At 42.5% G+C, this 23,979-nt stretch overlaps 1 protein-coding gene across 1 annotated transcript in view; it reads left to right on the forward strand.

The window, feature by feature from the left end:
* Positions 1-23,979, forward strand: part of SUGP1 (SURP and G-patch domain containing 1) — a 94,300-nt gene that overhangs the window by 13,653 nt on the left and 56,668 nt on the right. The window contains exons 3-7 of the mRNA XM_082268166.1: positions 3,135-3,232; positions 7,370-7,591; positions 11,936-12,059; positions 21,800-21,903; positions 22,263-22,380. Of these exons, the coding sequence (XP_082124292.1) occupies positions 3,135-3,232; positions 7,370-7,591; positions 11,936-12,059; positions 21,800-21,903; positions 22,263-22,380 (666 nt within the window). The remainder of the gene's footprint in view (positions 1-3,134; positions 3,233-7,369; positions 7,592-11,935; positions 12,060-21,799; positions 21,904-22,262; positions 22,381-23,979) is intronic.

Raw genomic sequence — 23,979 nt, forward strand, 5'->3', positions numbered from 1 at the left:
GTGTGAGTGGGGGTTAATTGGTTACGGATACACTTAAAATTGTAAAATCCCTTGCCGGGGCATTGACGCACCAGTACCTTTTTAGAATGCATAGGATGAAACGTTTTGCTAAGTTTTTTCTTTACCACTAATTTTTTGTCCAGTTCTGGGCACCGGTCCTCAGGAAGGATGTGCTGGAACTGGAGAAAGTCCAGAGAAGGGCAACAAAAATGATTAGGGGAATGGAGGACATCAGCTATGAGGAAAGGCTACAAGCACTGAACCTATTCTCTCTGGAGAAGAGAAGATTGAGGGCGGATATGATATCAATGTACAAATACTGTACTGGTGACCCTAGCATAAGGAACAAACTATTCAGAGAAAGGGAATACAATAAGACACGTGGCCACTCACTAAAACTAGAGGAAAGGCGGTTTAACCTTAAAGTACGTAGGGGGTTCTTCACTGTAAGAGCGGTAAGGATGTGGAATTCTCTTCCACCCACAAGCAGTCGTATCAGCAGGGAGCATTGATAGTTTCAAAAAACTATTAGATGGGCACCTTAGAGACCACAACATACAGGGGTATACAATGTACGGTTAAAAGCAAACCCACACACACACACACATCATAGGTTGAACTGGATGGACTGATGTCATTTTTCAACCTCACTAACTATGTAACTATGAGGATTTTATCTATAAAGAATCAAAGTGACTGAGTCGGCCGTTTGTTTTGCCATGGTGCTTTTTCTTGTATTATACCTTTGAAGAGAAGTTTGCTAAAAAAATCCGTGGCTCCACCTGTGGTTTATCTTCCAGTTTCACAATCAAAACAAGGCCATGACTATTCCTGTGGAGGATGTCCCTTCTTTTAAAGATCCTATAGAAATGAAGACGGAAGCAGCTGTTAGATCTATGTGTATGGTCACCGGATTCTTACTGCTTCTGATTTTTGCATTTCTGCTTATTTCATAAAACTATAACCAAGTGGGCACAGAAACAAATTTCACGTGTTTGTCGGTTTGGTGGAGCAGCTGGTACAGGGTTTAATAATTGCAATGTTTCAACTTTGGTCTCTAGGTTCATGACTTTGGCTGTTATCAACTACTGGTTGCTGTGAAGTTTTAGTTGGCTGCACAAATGTCCGAGAAAGCCCTTAGAAATCTGCCATTCATGTGGGGTTACCTGAGTGATCTTTTTGTGTGTGTGTGTGTGTGTGTGTGTGTGTGTGTGTGTGTGTGTGTGTGTGTGTGTGTGTGTGTGTGGAGTTTTATTCAGAACTTAGTCCAACTTGTCCATTACCATCAGGAATTTGGAGGAGATTGGCTGGATTTTAAATCTTGAAATCCTCACTAATTCTATCAGTTCACTTGGAATAACTAAGATTGGTCTTACTTGCTTGCTGTGAAGGTATTTCGTCCTCCCTGCTGAAAAATGGTTTCAATGTGCTTCAAGTTTCATAGATCAAAATGTGTCCTGCTTCTTTGAACTCACACCCTGGAGAGACACCCTCTTTGGGGTAGTCAGACAACACCACAACTGTGGCGTTTATAAACCATCAAGAGGGAACAAGAGTGTGCGCTGTGCCAACTTTGTCTGCAGTACACATACCAGATGTAGAAGACTGCTAAACTTAATATCTCAGTGCAAAAGTTCTGGATCAGAACTTTGTGAACTTATTTGCGTAAAATCTTAATGCTTTCTTTAAAATGTATATTTGTTACAGCAGAAACTGTCATTGCCTGGATGTATTTTAAATGTTTTTAGTCTTTTGCCTTTGTTTTTATGTTAAAATAGATTTATGCTGTGTGGGGTTTTTAATAAAGGTCCTGTGCTACTTTTCTGGTGTTTAATTCCTCTTGTTTTAACCACTTCCCGACCACTCCATGGCAGATTTACTGCTACTGGGTGCTTGTTCGTGATTCTGCACTTACGTCCAGGGGGCACGCACGTGCTACCGGGATTAGTCACAGCAGATGCTGATCAGCAGGTGCTGGGCAATGGATGTCCGCCGGCACCCGCTGATCAATGGGGAGAGACAGAGCTCCATCCTGTCAGCAGAGATGTGATGGACTTTTGGTTCTGACAGCAAATTGTACACCAATTTCAGGTAGTTCTAAAATTTGCCAATTTACATTGTGGTGCAGGGAATGCGTCAAATTCATAATATAATACAGACAGTTTGTATTTTACGAAAGTGGAACTAAATAAGACCAACTCTCATTTGGCGTACAGAGAGAAACTGGCGCAGACAGACCCCTTTTTGCATTGTAAAGATTCAAGTAAGTTCTAGACAGGTACACAAGTTTGGCACATTCTGCACCACTTTCAGAAAGCCTGAGAGACACTTTTGCAGAATCTGTCTATGCCAGTCTTTATGATTTCCAGAGAGTGTAAATTAGTCAGGGGCAAGGATATTCACACAGTAAATCAAATTTGTGTTCCTGGAGTATGTCCTTGGATTGCATACTTTGGGTGTACCATTTTACTAGTGGCAGTTTAAATGACCTGTAGATTTTTCTTTTAAGGATTTGTTTGTACGTAGAATCCTTCCTTTCTTCCTGCGTTCATTGGAGGATGCAGCACCCATCCTCTGACTTTGCTTTGCTCTGCCAGGGTATTTAATTGGGCTGTTTTTTTAATTTGGTCTTGGCATCCTACTCTTGCTAGGGGCACTATACCCCTCTAAAGCAGTGCTGTGTCACCTCCAATGAACACAGAACACAAAACCTTTCTAAAGATGGGGTCTTTTACAAAGACAGATGGAACAGATAAAACACTTTGTAACTATATTTGTAGTAGTTTATCTTTAAGTGCCGGTTCACACTGATCCGACTTGGACCGCGACTTGTCAGACTGACAAGTTGCGGTCCGTCACGCTCTCATTGTTCGGTACAGGAACCATTCTAATAGGACCGACACAAGTCGCTCCGACTTAGAAAAAGGGTCCTGTACTACTTCGGGGCGACCTGGAGCGACTTGCATAGACATTCATTTTATGAAGTCCATGCAAGTCGCGCCGAAGTCGCGGTGCAGGCGACTTCACATGTCGCCCCCGAAGTCGTGCCGCTGCAGTGTGAACCGGCACTAAATAAAAAAATTGAAGTTTTTATGTTTCTTTCTACAAATTGTTTTCACATTTTTATATTGCAGGCCTGCAAGTTCATCTTCATCCACCTCGAACAAGTTTGCAAATGATGGAAGCTTCTTACAACAGTTTCTTAAGTTACAGAAGGAAAAGACCGGCCCTGGTGAGTTGGCGCGTTTTATATCTTTAAGAGGTTTTTCTCTTTTAAAAAGAAGAAAACTAGCGCACAATTGCAGCTGTATCCCACAGTAACAATCAGAACGCTCCATTCAAAATAGTGAAATGTGATTGGCTTCTGTTAGTCACAACTTTGGTTCTTTGCTTATTTTCAATTCTAATTTTTTAATGTAATGTCAAGTTCCTGGAGCAGACATATTTTCACAGAGCCAGTATCTTGAATTTTCACACAAATGCACACACCAGTCAGAATTGATACAAACTGACAACAAGTGTGATCACTGGGGCATTACTGAGGTATATATTGTGGACTTAGGGCATTGTGCAGCTCCAGCAAAAGATAACAGCTCAGGAGAAGAATGTGAAAGTTAGTGCACAGTTCTTGCAAGCTGTAACACTCCCCCGCACACACCACATTTCAGCAGCAGATTGCACACTTTCCTGCCAACCTACAGTGCACACTAAAGGCTTGGCCAGACCTGGTGGTCGCAGAAGGCTTCTTTGTACAGGACACCTCTCTGTTGATGAACAAGACCTTTTCCTTCAACTGTCACAAATCAGATGGGTTTCTTGGCTTCATTTGGAGTTCAACTGCAGTGTTGCTGGTTAAGGCTTCCAAAGGGAAGGCATTAGCAGCACCTCCATATATGCTTAAATACTCCATGATGATGGTGATTGCACCTCCATTGGCCCCTGAAACAGCAAAGCCACAAGGTTCTCACCAGCTGCTGCCTTGTACTAATAAGCTAGATGAAGGCTGGTGTGTGCCTTTTTGTTGGGACTGTCTAGTGTTAAGGGCAACCCCATACCAGAAGCCTAATGGATGCAGTACACCGCAGTCCTGCCCAGCGGTGGCTCCAGTCTGCTCTGCTAGCTAGAGGGTAAAATGGAAAAAAGTAAATGTACCTACTTAGTGTTTGCTACCACAGCATTTAATATTCCTGATATGTGCCTGCTGTACCATATACTTGTATGAGAAAGTCTCCTGTTCTCTTTGTATGAAATCCCTGGTGTTCATGCTAGTCCCCTTGCTTTCTTATTAAAAACTCACCACACTAAACAGAACATATCGTGGTCAGTTCTCTAGCTATGCGTGTACTTTCCTCCAATGATCAGACTTGTCCTGACACGCAAAGAAGATGCTAAATTTGATTTGATCATTAAAGTGATAATAAAAGTTCAGTTTTTATATTTATAAAATAACAAACAGGTTATAGTTGCCTAACAACAAAAATTTAACTTAGCGCTGCTTCCACATACTAATCACATATGCTAAATTGTATATAAAGTGCCAGTGCATCAAATATATAGATAGTCCATCAGTGCATACAAAGTGCCAATGTTGATGATTCTTTCTTGTGAAATCCAAGGTGCCACTGCTTGCTCCCCTTCTGAATTTCCCGGTCACCAACGGTATGATTCAAACAGGTATGGTATATGTCCTTTGGCAAAATGTATGGATGTGGCTCCTTTCCTCTCCTTCGATTGTAGAGCTCTCAGCAAGGTTGTAATATGGAATCCAATAAGAGAAATATTTCCATACCATAATACTGTGTGATTTATTGAAAATTTAAACACAATTACACTTACAAAGGTAAAAAAATTCAAGCATGTACATGGACTAGCATCGCCACCTCGGCGTGGTTTCCAGATATCGGATGTGACGTTACTCTATCGTCCCCGCTTTAAGCTTTGAAGCGGGAACGATAGAGTGACGTCATATCCCGTACCTCGAGCCCATGCCGAGGCGGCAATCCTAGTCCATGTACATGCTTGAATTATTTTACCTTTTTGGAAGTGTATATGCTTTTACATTTTCAGTAACTCGTACAGTAATATGCTGTGGAAATCTTCCTTTTATTGGATTCCATATTCCATATATTACCTTGCTGAGAGCCCTACAATCGAAGGAGAGGAAAGGAGCCATATTCATACATTTTGCCAAAGGACATATACCATACCTGTTTAAATCATATTGTTGATGACTGGGGAATTCAGGAGGGGGAGTATTGAGTGGCACCTTGGATTTCACAAGAAAGAATCATCAACATTGGCACTTTGTTAGCACTGGTGAACTATCTATATATTTGATGCACTGGCACTTTATATACAATTTAGCATATGTGAATAGTATGTGGAAGCAGTGCCAAGTTTAATTTGTGTTGTTCCCTTACAAGGTTATTTATAGCAGCACCTCCAGACACACTCATTTTTTAAATTTTAAATTTTCTTTTTATATGGTTCACGTACGTATAATAGTTTGCATAGTTTTGCAGTTTTTTTGCCTAATGCAGATAATGCATTAACGTAAAATTCATTTAGGCTTTAAAACCACCTACTTTAAAGTTTTCATAGCTGGGAGGGAGGGACAGTACGTTTTAACAACTGCTGAAGGGTGATGTCAAATGTTTTATTAAAAAGAACACTGAATCTCGGTTATTTTTATTTTTTTTTCAGCTGTAATATATTAAATGTAAAAGTTGAAACGGATCTCAGCAAAGCTATTTAAATGAATTACAGTAAAAAAAGGAAAACCCCCTTCAAGTCAATACTTATGCCCCATACACACGTGCAGATTATCTGCAGACTTTTGTCTACATACTTACCAAAACCATATAATATGAGGTCAAACCTAAACACTTTCAATTTGTATGCAATCCGGCAGGCCCTTGCACTACATAGAAAAGGTAAGTCTGCAGATAATCTGCACGTGTGTACGGGGCATTAGTATATACACTTTTGGTGGCAATTACAGTGTGGTGTCTATGTAAGTCTCCATTAGCTTTGCACATCTGGACACATCTGGATGCTATTTTCCCTATTTCTCTTTGCAAAAGTTTATCAGTTCTGTTACGTTGCATGGGGGCTGTGAGTAAACTGCCTTTGTCTAAGTCCAGTAGAGCTGCATGATTAATTGTTAAAAAATCGTGATCTCGATTCACCCCCCCCCCCCCATCTCAAAACGGCATGTCCTCGATTCTTACAGAGCTGTTTTCTGCTCAATTACAGCTATCAAAAAAAATATATAAAGAGCCTCCTGCAAATGTTTTACCATTAAGGCTAAAAATTTGAACATTTGCTATGTTGTAGGGAACATCTAGATGTGTTATTTGTATCTAGGCAGCACCCTAAAACCTTTTTCCTATTATTTTGGATTCCTTCTGAAATTTAGCAGTGCATTTCTGGTTAGCGAGGCTGCCTGGGCACTCCTGTGCATACAGCCTCATAGCTGTGTATCTGCAGTGTGAATCTAAAGGAAGCCATAGATGATGCAATTTTCTTTCCTGCAACCACAGTCAGTGTTGATGGGGGATTCCCTCCCACAGCGCTATTGTGTTCTTCCGGTGTGGAACTTTCCATGCCAACCTAACGCAACGAGTACTACTGGTGGCTATAGCCGCCAGAAATCGCATGCAAAAAATCTGAAAGGCTGGTTGGTTATACTTCGATGGATCCCATGTAAGTAAATCTTAATGAAAAATGTCTTTCTTGTTTTACTAAACTGTGAATGGTCATGCATCGGGGCAACTGTTGTATGCAATATTTTTAGGATTTCAGCCAGTGAGGGCCCATTCATACTAGAATGCAGTGCCCACATTCCTGCATCACATTCCAATCGCACTGCCCTTGCGATCTGCAGTGGGTATCAGTGCAAAGTTAATGACACCCCAAATGCAGTGCATTTGCACTCTCCAGCCGCACCAGATTGCATAGTACAAAAGTACCATGCAATCCGGTTGCAGTGTGTTTCAAAAAGCTTTGCATGCACTCATTTTGATTTGGTGTGATTTTCAACTCATTCAAAATGAATGGAACTGAAATTGCACTGCATGGAATATGCCCTGAGACTTGTAACTCCTTCAGAGTTGTCATCGGTCTCTGGGTGGTCTGTCTCACAAGTCTCCTTGTACAGTCACCGACTTTTGGTCGATGGCCTGTTCTAGGCAGTTATACAGACATGTTATAACAAATAGTATACCACTACAAGCCTATTGCCTTTGTTTCTGATACAGTAAAAACAAAATTGTTAAATTGATTATTTGAAAATCGTTGTTGCGTAAAAAGGTATGAAATGGGTACTGCAACTTCTTGTACACGCTTATGGCTCTTGTTTGTTCTGCAGAAAACTCAGCAACACGCTCCAGTGGGAATTCAACACCAGCTCAGAAGAAGCCTGTACTTCTAGGAAAACGGCATGGGTCCTCTATGGAAAGCATGCTTAACCAAATGAAGTCCTATTCTCAACCGAAGCAGACTCCAAAAGTGACAAGAAACAGCGTTTTTAAGTCCCCTGATGAGGATGACGATGATGAAGAGGACTATGAGCAGTGGTTAGAGATAAAAAGTAAGCTTTTTCATGTGAGAGTAAATCAAAGGAAATGTGTCTAATGGAAGAACTCTCCAACTACACTGACAATTTAAGTGCTGTGAGCCAGAAAAAAGTTCTACTTTTTTATACATTTGCCATTGGGGGCCTTATTATTCCGTTCAGTGTGAGAGCTAGGCACTTCTGTTATGTGTATTAGGAAAGCAAGGTAATCTAGTATATATGAGGGAAAAGAAGAGGTTTAGGAGCTCATAGAGGTCATTACAAGTAGGCAGAAAAAAAACAGTAAGTTGTCACCAGAACAGGGGAAAATCTCCCAATAGCAATACTTGTTCCCTTGCGTTTTTTGCTGTGTCTATCTTTAGAACAAGTGAAGGAAATCTCCCCAATGGGAAACAAAAGAGAAAAATAAGACATTAAACCTTTCCTGCTCTATCAGAAAATTGTTCAAGTTTTGACTTTGAACATACTTGAACTTGCAATTGGTTGCAGTAAAAATAAGAACTCATGGACTCCCAGGATCTGCTTTGCACTTTAGCCTTAAAACCAACTGCTATAGGTTTTGTTGGTGTTTTTACAAGGCCCTGCCAGTTGGCCATGCAGTCATCTGTGTATTGAGCAGGCTTTATGTGGACTAATACCAAACATTTTAGTCCACACCTTATCCATGTGCTTGTGCACTTGCAGTTGTAAGTTAAATGTTTTATATTTCTAAGCGCAACACAAACAGTCCATGCAGTTTTTAACTCCTAAAAAATAGAATCCCTGGTATTCATAAAGACTGGTGCAGACTGATGTTGCGAAAGTGTCTCTCATGCATTCTAAAAGTGGTGCAGCATGCGCCAAATTCAAATACTTGACTAGAACTTGGCTTAGGCCGTGCCACTTTTAGAATGCATATGAGACACTTTTTGCGAAATCTGTCTGAGCCAGTCTCTCTTTGTACGCCAAAAGATAGTTGGTCCTAATTAGCTCCACTTTGGTATTTTATCTTGAATTTGGCGCATTCAGTGCACCACAATACAAAAGTGGTGCGTTTTAGTACTACCTAAACTTGGTGCACGAGTCGCAGTCAGAATAAAAAATGTCGCAGATGCTTCATGAGTTTGAAGCAATACGTTGACAAGAGGGATTAACGCCAGAAAAGAGGCACAGCAGAATTATTAAATTCCTCCCAGTGTCTGAAATTGCCCTTACAGGGCATAGTATGATGCACTGCACACTCCAGTATTGGTCACTGTTCATATTGTAAGACCAATTTGTTCGGCGCTCAGAAAACTTGGCAGAAACAATGTTATCTGTTGAGAATAAAAACCTAAAGGCTACATTCACACCTGAGCGTAGCATTTTCGTGCGTTTTTACATCGATTTTTACCGTGATTTACAAGCGTTTTTACAGGCGTTTTTTGTGCAGGCGTTTTTAGATTGAATAGAGACCAATGGAAAACACCTGTAATCTGCCCAAAAAGAAGCTCATGTACTTTTTTGAGCGTTGGGCTTTTTGCTCACAGCGTCAAAATGCTCAGATTTGAACAGGGGCCATTGAAATGAATAGGATTTATCTTGTTGGGCGTTTTGAGAGCTGATCCTAGAGCAGAAAAACTCCCCAAAAACGCCCCAAAACGCCTACATGTGAACTGAGCCAAAATGTTTCAGGTTCGGCTCACACTGATGCGAATTCCGATGTGATTTTAATCTGTTTTGAATGCATGGATTTGCATGTATTCTGCAATAACATTGTTTTCAGTGAAGGCCGTTCACCTTAATGTGGTGCAATTTTGATGCGGCTAAAAAAAAGTAATGTATGTGTTTTCGGTGTGGTGCGAATTTAGCTCTGTAGGCTTCATTGGGTCTGTATTCAAATTGCAATCCTGTTTTCACATTACTGCGAATCCAGCTTTTTTTTTTTTTCTATTGGGCATAAAGTTGCAGCTCTTCCAAATCCCTTTATAAATTTGCATTAGAATTGCATTTGACACACACCAATCGCACTGCAAATTCACCCCGCAATAGCACTCAAAAACAGATGTAATTTGCACTGCAGCAGTGTAAGCCAAGCTTTAAACTATAAGTTCTTTAGTGGAAGTAAGCTATATAAACTAGGTTACTGCAATGAATTGCTACTCAATGCCTTTATTGTGGTTAGATCCTATTGTCATGCAAGAAATGTAGTGGATACATATACATTAAATTACATAGAAACAGAAATTGCACATGCAAAAGTCACAGTTATTCGAGGCTAAATAATATAAAGGTTAATTCTAAATCACGTATTTGGTTTTGGACACCATAGTGTGTGTATTTTGTCCTGAATAGGTTGTTGATGAATATAGTATTATGCAGCGAATTTAGATGAAATATTGCTTTATAAACTTCTTTATAATATGAGCGTATTTCTACTTTTGCAGTCAAATTTGAGAAAACCCCACTGTTTCTCCTATTTACACAGCATACCTAAAAATTATGAAATATATTTCTTAGCATTCTTTGTTTAGAGCAGGCCTTGGACAGACTGCAAGCTAGTCTGAATAGTTCTAAATGAAAGGAAACTTCAGTCTGTCCCCACTGGCAAAGAGGGACACATTGGGGGAGATTTACTAAAACTGGTGCACATAGAATCTGGTGCAGCTGTGCATAGAAACCAATCCGCTTCCAGGTTTTATTGTCAAAGCTTAATTGAACAAACTGAAGTTAGAACCTGATTGGTTACTATGCACAGATTTTGTGTGCACCAGTTTAAGTAGATCTTCCCATTGAGATTCCTTTCATTAACCCACACTGCAGAAACTAAGCTTCTAAATTTTTAACCCTGTAATAGGACAGACTGTGTTCAACTCTTTTTTTTTAAACTGGTAGTGAGATCTGCCAGCAGTACAAATAGGGTTACTTTTGGAAAACATAACCAACCAGGCCTTCTCTACATATCAGGGGAAAACTTCTTCAATTTTGGAGTTTTCAGCAAAGAACAAGTAAATATAAGCTGCAGTTTTTCATATATTTTTTTTTTTTAAAGTTGTGCTATGTGAATGGGAACAGGTAAAAAATATAGAGTAGGTGTCCTCCCAATTCGGCTGCATATGTAGCAATACACTTTACATTGTTTGGTGTATTCTTAGTTACCATTTTAATGTTATTTGGGAAGAATGCATTGTGTTTTTTTGTTTGGGGTGGGAGTGCATTATAATATTTGGCTACTAAAATACAAACTAAAATACAAATTAAAATTCAGAATCAGCGCAGGTTTATAAAAAAGAAATGCTGCTAGCAATTAAAAGGAAAACATCCTACCTGTTGGAATATGGTTCCAGTTAACCGAAGATTGTAAAATGTCAGTTAGGTTTCTAACTGATATTAATGTGATTGGCAGATGTTGGCTTGGTAATTTGCTCCATTGGCTTTTTTATTACCCAAGTATGCTGCCAGTAGTGAAAGCTCCACTTAGTTATGATAGCCATTATGAGTGCATATTTTTTGGAAATGGCAGCTGAAGTAGTAAGGCTGAAGTTTGAGATACTTCTGCTGTAGGAGTCCATAAGAGAAATGAAACAAATGGACGATTCAATCATTTGGAATCTAGCTATAGCTAGAATAGTGTTTTTTGGGTGCAGTGGTCTTGGCTGTGCTGAGACTCCCTCTGCTTTAAAGTATAGTCCTGGAGAAGTGAAGCTCCTCCCTTTTTGTGGGCCTCCCCCTGCATTGCAAGGGTTAACTGCTCATTTAGGTCTAGAGGACAGAAATGCAGTTTTACTTAATTGATTTACTGCTCCTCGGAAGATGATGGTCCCAGCTCCTCCGAAAGATGACAGTTTATTTTCCCCGGACGTCCTCACGTTCAGTGTAGGGCTTTGAGCTCTACATCAGTCTTGAGCTTTTGACCACTGGATCGTTGGGGAGAAAGGCTGCCAGGACTAGTCTTGGTGCATGTAGGCGCCTGTAGGAGCAGAGAATTGGGTAAGTAAAGTGTTTTTCTTGGTTTCCTAGACATAATTGAGCAGTTAATCCTTGAAGTGCAGAAGCAGCCCCACTACAAGAATTTTTTTTGCTTTCTCCATAGTTCAGCTTTTAGCCGAAAAACATCAGTATATATTATTGCGTACAGTGACACCAGTTCGCATGCAGCACTGTACTTAACATAGTACAAGTTAAAGGATTTCAAAAGATATTGTGGAAAGATAGGTCACTGGATAATTTGTACTTAATGAAGAATGCTGGCCAGAAGAGAAGACCATATAAGTGTGTCGTTTTCTCATGCCTGCTTCTGTTCCCTTCCTCTCCTTTGCCTTGGCACTCTTCCTAGCAATAAAATGCCTGTTGACTATTTGCTGTGTGAATTGAATGCCAGTACTGACAGCCTGCTTAAAGTTTCACCCCCAGAGAACTCTGAAACCCGAAAGGTGGTGGAGCAGTTGGCTCGATTTGTAGCGGAAGGGGGCAGAGATCTTGAAAAAATGGCAATGGAGGATTACAAAGATAACCCAGCGTTTGGGTGAGTAGTGAAAGTATTGTGAAGAATGTACTAAAATGTGGTGTTTTTTTTTTTTTTTCATTCTACAGTTGTTTTTTTTGTTTTTTTAACTATATTTGTATTTTTTTAGTTATTTGTCATTTTGTCTCTGCACTTCAAAAGGTCGTTAGTTACTCTTGAAATTATACATGAAAACCATACGATTAAAACTCCTTAGGGCCAGTTTATGATAGCTGAAGCAGAAAGGTGGACAGTTTGTTGATAGCATCCACCATCTTTTATTTCTGACCATGTTTTGATCAGATATTTATAACTCTACACCTTCTACATTCACATTCAAATTTTGTAAAGAATAAACATTTTTTCGCACACATTCAATAAAAACAGACAATTGGTTTGTAAAAAATGCAATTTCATTATTTTAATCTCCCCACTGAGACATGACCTGCAGCCATCCATCGTATCCTGTCTTCTGATCCATTTGCAGGCTCAATCAGTGCAGATCTGAGTTTTGTTCATGATGATCAAAGCAATGACTCGTCAGTTTGTGTTTGAAATGGGCCTTCAAAATTTTGAACCATCCCAGAAACTTAGAGGAGCTCCAGGCTCTTTCAGATAAATTAAAAGTCAGCAGCTACAAATACTGTAGCTGCTGACTTTTAATATTAGGACACTTACCTGTCCACTAATTTGTCACCCCCATGGATTTTTTAAAATCGTCTTTTCTTGTAAGGGAAACCGGCAGCCTTGCGGCTTCGCAGCTGGTTCCCTACTGCCCCAGGGTGAAGCACACTGCACTTTGTGAATGGTCTGGCGGGGGAAGGAGGAGGGGGGTCGAACTTACAGGTGACTTAACTGGGGCGAAGTCAGCCAGAAGTGGGAACGGGTACCTGTCAATACTGTGTACCTGTCAATACCAGGTACCCCCTCCCCCAAAAGGTGCCAAATGTGGCAGCAGAGGGGGGAGGAGGCAAACAAGCGGCCTTCCTCATTTGGGTGTAGCACCGCTTAAAAGTATAACTAAAGGCAAAACCTTTAGTTAAGAAGTAATGGCATCACACACATGTCCCCCGATTTGCCCTTATTTGCCATGATTTGGAATCGTGGGTGGAATCGCGGTGATTCCCTCTGCGATTCAAATCGCCTAGGTATGACCGCAGCCTTCGATGGAAATGAGTGGCACAGAGGACAGCCAATAGTTTATGAGCTGGGCTGAGATCAGAGGACAAAAGCACCCCCATCATTCTCACTCTGTTTCTCCTAGTAATTTTATTTCAGACAGGGCTCATATATTTTTATCGGTTTAGCACTTTTTTTTTTGTTTTTTTTTGTTTTTTTATGTTTTTTAAATCCTACCTACGTGGATCCAGGATCGGTCCCCTGTCTACTCAAAGACCGCTAATCGCTCGGTTCTCAGAGCTCAGTGAGCAGAGAGCTGGTGACTGTCAGTCGCCACTCTCTGCTCTGCTTCCCCTTACTCAATGGAGCCCTGGCTGTGGAGAGGGCGGGAGTGTCCGGCTCAGCCTCTCAGCAAGCCGCTCGGTTACTGGTCCAGGCATGTGGGTAGATCCCGATTCTATTGTCGCGATCTTGCCCCAGCCTTGACCCGCTCTGTGGCTTCAGCCAGCAGCGGGCTTCAACCCACTGTCTGCTGAAAACGGGTCACAGGAGTGCAGAATGGACCGCACTCCTTTGATCCACAGGAGAAATACAGCCAAATGAGCTTTAGCTGTACTTCTCCTTTAACAAATAGACTTACTCCAATTAATATTTAATTCAAAATATGAATTCTTATCCACGTTAAGATTTTCTTCCTTGGCTATTGTTTATGAAGGATTAACTATGTATTTTACTAAAAGCACTGTGAAGAAAGCAAACAAATCAAACATTTTTTTTATAATACCGTTTATATATATATATATATATATATATATATATATATATATATATATATATATATATGATCAGTGTGCAAAGTCAACACTCGTCATTTTATTTATTGATCCTTCTAGGTTCAGACCTGCTTTAAAACATTTTAGGTCAGGTGAATTGCCATTTTGAAGCACTAGATTACATCACTGGGCCATTCAGTTTAATAAATCATTGCTGGTATGATTTTTTCAGTGATTGATGATAATAGAATGCTGTATGCCTAGCCGACCAATTTATTTAAAATGTGACGTGTAAATTTATGGTTGTGAATAATCAAATAAGTGCTTTAAAATAAATCCTGCGCTTTGTGAACACTCTTCAGGGAATACTCTACATAGTTTGTGAGGTTTAAAAAAGACATCAGTCCATCCAGTTCAACCTATGATGTGTGTGTGTGTGTGTTTGCTGTTAACTGTACATTGTATACCCCTGTATGTTGTGGTCATTAAGGTGCCCATCTAATAGTTTTTTGAAACTATCAATGCTCCCTGCTGATACGACTGCTTGTGGAAGAGAATTCCACATCCTTACTGCTCTGACAGTGAAGAACCCCCTACGTATTTTAAGGTTAAACCGTTTTTCCTCTAGTTTTAGTGAGTGGCCACGTGTCTTATTGTATTCCCTTTCTCTGAATAGTTTTTTCCTTATACTAGGGTCGCCAGTACAGTATTTGTACATTGATATCATATCCCCCCTCAATCGTCTCCCCCCTCAATCGTCTCTTCTCCAGAGAGAATAAGTCCAGTGCTTGTAGTCTTTCCTCATAGCCGATGCCCTCCATTCCCCTAATTATTTTTGTTGCCCTTCTCTGGACTCTCTCCAGTTCCAGCACATCCTTCCTGAGGACCGGTGCCCAGAACTGGACAGCATACTCAAGATGTGGCCGGACCAGAGTCTTGTAGAGTGGGAGAATAATCTCTTTTTCTCTGTCGCTCATTGACAGACGTAGTCCTCGTTGATTAAGAACAACTCGGGTTATACTGCCCTCTACAGGAGTAGGACTAGACAGGAAAGAAAACGTTCTGGCCACACCCTAGGGGCAGTCCCAGAGGGTATATCCTCTCACTTCCTGCTACAGCAAATCAGTTTTTTTCTGTCTAGTTAGGAGTAAGGACCTAGATGCCTTGCTAGGATCTTCGGTCCTGGCAGGATTTTTTTCTTAGAAAGATTTTTTTTAGACAGCTTTTTTTCTCCAGTGTTCCTGTGAGATCTTCAAGCAAGAAAGCTGGAACTGGGCGACGGGCTGGATGTTGAGATCCAGTGGTCACCCCAGTTCAGCCTACGAGCGCGTGCAGGCCATAGCTCCGCGCTGGGTCGGCCGCGACATAGTCCCACTGGACGGGGACTGGCCCTGCGAGTTAAACGTCTCGCCTGGACGCCAATGACCAACAGAGTCACGGCGTCCGTATTGGTCGACAGCCCCCCCACCCCGGTGGAGAGGGGTTCTGTCAGGAGTTGGCGCCCGCCTGGTTCCGGTATGGTGAGTAGAATGTTCCCCCTCTCCCCCCGTCGGGTTTGTGGTGGACGCGGGCCCCTCTCTGGGATGGTAGGATGGGTCTCCCCTCTATCCTATAACAGGTCACAGATCCCCCAATTTGAGTGTGATTGTTTGTGAATAGTAACCAGGAGGCTTGGTTTGGGAGCGGACAATCTAAAGTCATTGTAAGACTGTAAGGGGACTGAAGTCAGAGGCAGTACAAAAGGGTATTACTATTGAAGTAGAAGGTATCCTACCTGTCAGAGTGTGTACACAGGTGCCTGAGTTACTGCAGTCCAGATCGCCATTCCTCCAGCAACCAGTCACTCCCACGGGCTGCACAGCCTCCCGACAGCCCACAGACCGCATGCGGCCCGCCAGGGTCCTATACCACCGGAGGGTGAAGTTTGTGGGGCCGAGGCACTCCCGCAGGCCGCCCGGCCGAATACATACTTCCCGCAGGCCGCTGCTAGCCGCCGCTATCCTACACAGGCCGCCGCCATTGTTTTGCAGATCGCACGAGGCCGCCATATTGGCATAGCCTTATGTCTCCAGCATGGGGGCGGCCATGTTTGAGGTGACCAAACACCTCGAGGAGCTATGGGGAGGCGCCGGAAGGCGTGTAAAGGGGCGGAGTCGCCTCCTTGGCCCAGGGAAAGCAAGCCAAAGACTTCCTGTCTGTAACAGACAGTGCTGGAAGCAAGTTGATAGAAACTTCTGTGCATCAGGTGAGCTTGGGGTCTCTCTCTCTATCTCTTTTTGAGGGGTCCAAGCAGGTAGACTGAGGGGTGCTATTGCGCTGGGGGACTAAGTTAAAAAAAAAAAAAAAAAAAGAAAAATGTTTTTTTCTTGCAATTAATTTTTTTGTGTTTGCTGGCAAGTGTCTTGTTACATGAACCCTGCCACACATGTATCCCCACCTGATCCCCTCGGGGTGGCCGCAGGACCCTCCAGTACCCCATTTGTGATGATGCATTATCAGCAGTTTTGGAGTCTTTGGTATCCCGGGTGGAGGTAGCCTGTCAGGGACGGGGGTCAAGAAGAGCGACCCCAGCCTACCCCTATGTCATCAGATACTTCCGATACGGATTCTGAGCTGGTCATTGCAGCCCCTTTTTCTGGGGTTGTTGTCTCAGGTACGGTCTCCTCAGACAGTGAGGAGGACGCGTCTGCCTCCGCCATAGCACAAGAAGCGTTGTTGGAAGCACCAGTTGTCTGTCCGGGAAACCTTAAATCTTGAGGTTACACGGGCAGAGGTAGCGAAGACTCATATTCCTTCTTTGGTACTAGCAAGCCTACCAAAATTATGAAGGGTTTCCCTTGCTCAAATGGGGTCGCCTGTAAACGAGCCTCTGCTATTTCCAAACGCATTGTTAGGCGCTATCATTTTGAGGAATCCCTCATTACAAAGATGGACGGTACCACCAATAGTGGACTCACCGATTTCCAGACTAAATAAAGCCACTGTTATCCCGTGGGATTGACAGAATGGACCTCACCCATCTCTAGGGTGGGGGGGACGTCTTCACCGGTTTCCGGATCCAGGGCTTTCCAGAATCCCGGATAAAGGGGTTCGCAAGGTCATATGGTCGGGATACAAGATCGAGTTTTGATCACTTCCACCGGTGCGATTCTTCCCTTCCAATATTCGACATCCCCGGGTCGCTTAAAAAGCTTTGCGGGGGACAGCTTGATGCAACAAGCAGTGGTAGTTCCCATTCCTTGGACGAGTTCTAGTCGAACCTGTTCACAATGCCCAGGAAAAAGGGTTAGGTGCGTCCAATTCTGGTCTTGGAAGAGATGGAGTCCATCCATATAGTGGTGGCCTCCCTGCATCAGGGGGATTTCCTGGCGTCCATAGACATTTAGGGTGCCTATCTTCATATCCCCATCTTCGCAGGACATCAGCGTTTTCGTTGCTTTTCCCAAAGATCATCCCTGGTTCCCACCAGGAGACTGAACTATCTGGGCCTAATTTTGGATACATCCTTGGCAAAAGTGTTTTTCCATGCGGAGAAACTCCAGAAGATTCAGTCATGATTCGGATATTACTGTCCGTCAACTGGCTGGGATTTATGGTCGCCTCTTTAGAGGCAGTACCGTTTGCCCAGTCTCATACCCGAATTCTCCAAAGAGGAGATTCTTCTCATATGGAATCGGAATTTCCGATTCCCTGGACAATCGGATCCGATTGAGCGAGCGGACCAGGGAGGCTCTGGTCTGGTGGCTTCGGTCTCCGATGCTCAGCCAGGGGAAGTCATTTCTTCTGATAAATTCCAGGTCACCGATAAATGTGTTGGAACTGAGAGCGATCAGACTTTGTCTGATTTACTGGACCGAGCAGCTCCAGGGCAGCCCGGTTCGGATCCAATCGGACTATGCCTCGGTCATGACTTATGTCGATCACCAGGGGGCACCAAGAGTGCCCTGGCTGCCATAGAAGTGGCCAACCTTCCTATTGGGGGAACAGTTGTTCCAGTTCTCTCCGCGGTAGTTATCACGGGAGTGGACAGGCAGATTATTTCAGCCGTCGGATTCTGGATCAAGAGGAATAGTCTCTTCATCCAGAAGTATTTCTCCAGCTGTCCCTTCATTGGGGCACCCCGGAGATGGATCTGTTGGCAGGTTGGCTCAACAGGGCTCGCGCCCGCGATCCTCTAGCGGACGCAGCAGACGCGCTGAGCGTCCCGTAGGGGAAGTATCAGCTACTGTATGTCTTCCCCCTTCTCAAGTTACTGCTGAGATTTCTCCGCAGGATAGAGGTGGAGGGAACTCCAGTTACCCCGGTAATTCCGGGCTAGCCTCGTCAAGCCGGGTACGCCGACTTGGGCAAGACTAGTCGCGGACGCTCCTTGGAGACTTCTTCTCAGGGAGGATCTGCGGTCTCAAGGACCGATCTTCCATCGTGCTTTACAGTCGCTGGCTTTAACGGCCTGGCCATTGAGACCCAGGTACTGAAGGACAAGGAATTGTCAGCTTCAGTTATTCCTACTCTAATTAAAGCAAGAAAAGCGACTTCCAGCAAAGTCCTATTATCGCACATGGAAGGCTTACATTGCGTGGTGTGAATCGTAGGAGTTTTCCCCCACGTACCTATTCGGTGACCCGAATCTTTTTTTGCAAAAGGGGGTTGAGCAGAAACTATCCTTGAGCACTATCAAGGGTCAGGTTTCAGCGTTAGCAATCTTCTTCCAGAAGCCTCTGGCTACTCATTCCTTGGTGCGGAATTTCATCCAGGAGGTGCAGCACTTGGCTTCGCCAATGCGCGCGCCCTTACCACCCTGGGATCTTAATTTGGTGTTGTCGGTTCTTCAGAAACCTCCCTTTGAAAATATCAGAGAGATTCCCTTGCTTACATTATCCCAGAAGGTGGCCTTCTTGGTGGCTATCACTTCTGCACGCAGGGTGTCAGAACTGGCTACATTATTGTGTCATTCCCCATATCTGGGGATTCATAGGGAGAAGGTAGTTCTTCATCCGAAGCCATCCTTTTTTCCTAAGGTGGTTTTCAGACTTTCATTTGAATGAAGATATTGTGCTACCTTCCGTGTGTCCTAAGCCCAGTCATCCTCTGGAATGTGCGTTGCATTCCTTGGATGTGGTGCGGGTAATCAGGGTATACCTGAAGACTACGGAATCGTTCCGTAAGACAGATTCACTTTTGTGATCACGGATGGCCCCAGAAAGGGGTTGCCTGCATCTGCCACGACTATCTCCAAATGGAATAGACAGTCGGTGGTACAGGCTTATTCTATTAAGGGTCGGAATCCTCCGTTCCTTGTTAAGGCGCACTCCACTCGAGCGCTCAGTACTTCCTGGGCCTACCGCCATCAGGCATCAGTGGTCCAGGTGGGCAAGGCGGCTACCTGGTAGTCGGTGCATACCTTTACAAAATTTTATAAAGTTGATGTGATGGCATCGGCGGATGCCTCATTTGGCCGCAAGGTTTTGCAGGCCGCAATTTGAGGAGACCGGTGGTCTACCTCGAGGGTTTTTTTTCCGTTGGAATTTCAGTTGAGTCTCATCGTGTGATTGATGAGCCTTTAAAGCTTCTAGTTGGCACCAGTTGGGCCTTCTAGATTGGATTTTGATTTCCATTTTCCCACCCCTCATTTGTGGTACTGCTTTGGGACGTCCTGAGTTGTTATTAATCAACGAGGACTACGTCTGTCAATGAGCGACAGAGAAAAATGGATTTTTGTAAAATCTTACCGTAAAATCCTTTTCTCTTAAGCTCCTTGACAGACGTAGTACCCGCCCCTCTGTTTTTGAGTTGGGTTGGGTTAAATTCTCTAAACACTGCTTTGTGACATAACTGATTTGCTGTAGCAGGAAGTGAGAGGATATACCCTCTGGGACTGCCCCTAGGGTGTGGCCAGAACGTTTTCTTTCCTGTCTAGTCCTACTCCTGTAGAGGGCAGTATAACCCGAGTTGTTATTAATCAACGAGGACTACGTCTGTCAATGAGCTTAAGAGAAAAGGATTTTACGGTAAGATTTTACAAAAATCCATTTATTTCTGGAGTGAATCCCCTTTTTTATACATCCCAGTATTCTGTTGGCTTTGCTTGCAGCGGCTTGGCATTGCATGCCACTGCCAAACCTGTTGTCTACCAGTACCCCCAGGTCCTTTTCCATCCTAGACTCACCCAGAGGTTCCCCTCCTAGTGAGTAGTTTGCTTTCTGGTTTCTGGCACCCAAGTGCATTACTTTACATTTTTCCACTTTAAACCTCACCTGCCGTGTAGTTGCCCAACCCATTATTTACTCGAAGATCCCTGCGCTATTCTAATGGCGCAGGAAATTGTCAGGAGTGGTGTAGACCACATGAGGCAGATAGACAGGTTTCAGGTCTACCTACGCCAAATTCTATTTTAGAGTGACATAGAAACGAAAGCAGGTCTGCACCTAAATAACAGAGGCGGACGGCAGTTTTCCATATAGATTACCACCAGGTGTGACCTTATCATATGGAATGTGAGCTGTCAGAAGTTGCATAGAAAACCAGGGCATATAGCTTAAAAAAAAAAGTAGACGCAGCTCCTAATGAACAAAAGGGGCATAAACAAGGGAGAAGGGTTGTTAACCCTGCATTCAATGTTCGTGTAGGATAATCACTGCAAAGACAGAAAGGTGGATGTGAGCAATTTGCTGACAGCTTACATCCTATATGACAAGGTCACACCTGGTGGGAATCTGACTGTTCTATGTGGAAAACTGCCGCATTCCCTCTGTTAATTAGGGGTAGAGTTACACAAGTTTTTGTATTTAGCTTTGAAATAGAATCTGGTACAGATAAACCTGAAACAGGTCTATCTGCTTTGTTAATTTGGCATACAGCATTCTTTAAAGCTATTTTTATTCCCTGAAATGTGTGCATAGTCTTAGTTAGGTCTCATTTACACTTGCAGCCAGAGAGCAGTAATAGGCGGTTGAGCTGTGGTTTTACTGATCCCAGCCCCCCCCCTTTTTCCCAACACAGCAGCCAGTGGAGGTTGTTCAAAAGCTGCACCTTAGGGGCTACTGCAACAATCGTACCCCCTGTTTGTATTTGATGGGCAGTACCACCACCAAACATGACCCATTCAAGTGAATGGGGCCGGCGTGCATCTTTTTTTTTCTTACAAAAGCAGCCACAGCCTGGCTTGAAAAGCTGGTCCCTGCTGCAAATAAGTCTGTAGTTACTGATCATGGATTGAAAATGACCCAATGGTATTTTTTTCAGAACTGTATTACAGCAATTGAATGTATTGAGATTGTTCTACAGGAAATAGCATTAGAGTATCTATGGAAGAAAAAAATGTTTGGATGAGCTGGAAATGGTAGATCTATTGCCGGTCCTTGATTGTAGGAGCAAAGCCGTTCAATTTCTGCAGTTCATTCCGTGTGGGGATCTTAAACATGTACCCAACAGTTATGATTCAGATGGGGGGAGGGGTGTTTTTTGTGGGTTGGACATTTGAACTTACTATGGGGGTCATTATTCATAAAGCAATGACCTGGGATAAGCATGTGGATCGTAAGTTCTAACTTTACTCTGACATCTTGATCTGCATGCTTGATCCTTAACATTGACATTATTGAAGTCTGAGACATCCAGGCAACTTCTGCTTCTCCAAGGAGGCCAGCATTGGCAGCTCCTGTATTTCTCCCCACTAAAAGTTAAGGTTTAATTTTAAAAACTAAAATCTCATGACCAGAAAGTATCTCTAGGAAAGTAGGCTAGGCTAGATCTCCTGCTCTGTGTGCTTGGATGATGTCCGTTCAGTTGAGGTTCTTGTCACACCTCATAAGAGTGAATTATTTTGATTGTTGACAAAAACAAATAGTAAATCTCGATCGTTGCCTGTAGGTTTCTCCATGATCAGAGCAGCCCGGAGTTCCTGTATTATAGGAAGAAGCTGGCAGAGTTTAAGCAGAAATGTCAGATTCGAGAGAAAGTTACATCTTCTAATGGTAAGTAGTAAATCCATCTCCTAAGCACCAACAGTACTTGATGTGCTAATGTTTGTGTTGTTACATCCTCGCATTCAGTGGCCCGATAAATGTGATAGTCGATGCAGGGGTAGCTATAAAGAAGTCAGTAGCACTTGGTCTACTAAAGCAGAGATTTTCTTGACAGGTTGGAAAAGTTTTTTGCATGATTTATTTCTGATATTTCACTGTAAAAAATAGGAAAGCAACCTTTCTTGGCACAGATGCTATATACATTTATGTTAGGGAGATCGCAGTATTTTGGAAGTGCCATTCAATCCATCATTCTTAGTGCAAGCTGCCCATCTACAGCCATTGTTTGTTTCTGTGCCATTTTTCAGTGCCAGAAGACGAAGAAATAAAGATGTTTGCAGAGAAGTTGGCCAAATATGTAGCAGATGGAGGTCCAGAGGTGGAAGCCATTGCCCTGCAGAATAACAGGGAAAACCCTGCCTTTAGGTAATTAGTATTACGGTGTAAGTATAGAATATCCGGGTTAACTCTTTTAAAATGTTTGACTTGTTTTTGAAGTTGGAAGCTTCTGGGAACTCTCTTCATCCTACCTTCACTACAGTATTAATCACGGATTGGAAACAAGTAGGTTGTATAATAGGTTGTATAATAGGTGGCCCAACACCTCATATGTTTAAGCTTATTAACTGCTATCATGAGTGTGCTGACATTTTAAATGTTAAATACTATCAGTGCAATCAAAACATTCATGCATAAAAAAACTATTCTAGAATTCATCAAATAAATAATATGCAATTAAATTCATACATCAAAAAATTCATATAAATGCGGTGCAAGGAGTAAAGTGCAGGTAATGAATAAAGTGGTACATGCAAATAAATAAGACCTTAAAGTGCATTTGCCAAAGGCTAAACAAGCAAAAATTCCCAAATATGGAATCCTACAAAATTGAGATTGTGACACATTCAAATGAAAATCTTCTTGTGGATAGCCTTACCACCAGTATATATATATGCTCCTTACCAGATTGATCAGACCTCTAGATTACACGAGGCCGATCCAGCATGGATGCGTTATAAATCAACTGACAGCAGCCCCGGATCAATTACACCATCTAGCTCCAATCCTCCTCTCAAGACTCCAATGAATACTTTGATTTGCTGACATTTTCCTAACCCTGGAAGGATTTACCCCCTTAATGACCAGGCCATTTTTTGCGATACGGCACTGCATTACTTTTAACTGACAATTGCGCGGTCGTGGTATGCTGTACCCTAAAAAATCGTAAATTGACAGAGATATAGAAGTACCTGAAATAAATAAAATAAATAAATAAATAAATAAATTGATGTCCTTTTTTCCCCACAAATAGAGCTTTGTTTTGGTGGTATTTGATCACCTGTGCGTTCTTTTTTTTTTTTTTTTTTTGCGCTATAAACAAAAGCGCAGCGACAATTCTGAAAAAAAAAAAAAAAATATATATATTTTTTTTTTTACTTCTATATATTATTTCCAATTAAAAAAATTAAAAAATCAAATTTTTTCCTAATTTTAGGCTAAATTGTATTCTGCTACATATTTTTGGTAAAAAAAAATCCCAACGAGTGTATATTGGTTGGTTTCGCAAAAGTTATTGCGTCTACAAACTAGGGGAAAGATTTGTCATTTTTTATTTACTTATTTATTTTTTTACTAGTAATGGCAGCAATCAAGGATTTTTAGCGTGACTGCGACGTTGCGGCGGACAGATCGGACACCTTACTGACATTTTTGACAGTTTTGGGGGAACCAGTGACATTACTACAGTAATCAGTGCTAAAAATATACTGTACTAATGACACCGGCAGGGAAGAGGTTAACACCATGAGCGATCAAAGGATTAAATGTGTCCCCGGGGGTGCTTTCTAACTGTGGGGGGGGATGGGCTTGCTGCACTAACACAGAGACCTGTGTTCCTAAATAAGAGGAACACAGGATCCCGGTGTTCATAACTGACAGAACAGCAGTCTGCCTTGTTTACAACAGGAGACCGCCGTCCTGTCTCCAATCCAATCATGACAGCTCAACCCGCTGATTCGCTTCCCC

This window comes from Pelophylax lessonae (genome assembly GCF_965119305.1).
Source record: "Pelophylax lessonae genome assembly, chromosome: 1".
NCBI lineage: Eukaryota > Metazoa > Chordata > Amphibia > Anura > Ranidae > Pelophylax > Pelophylax lessonae.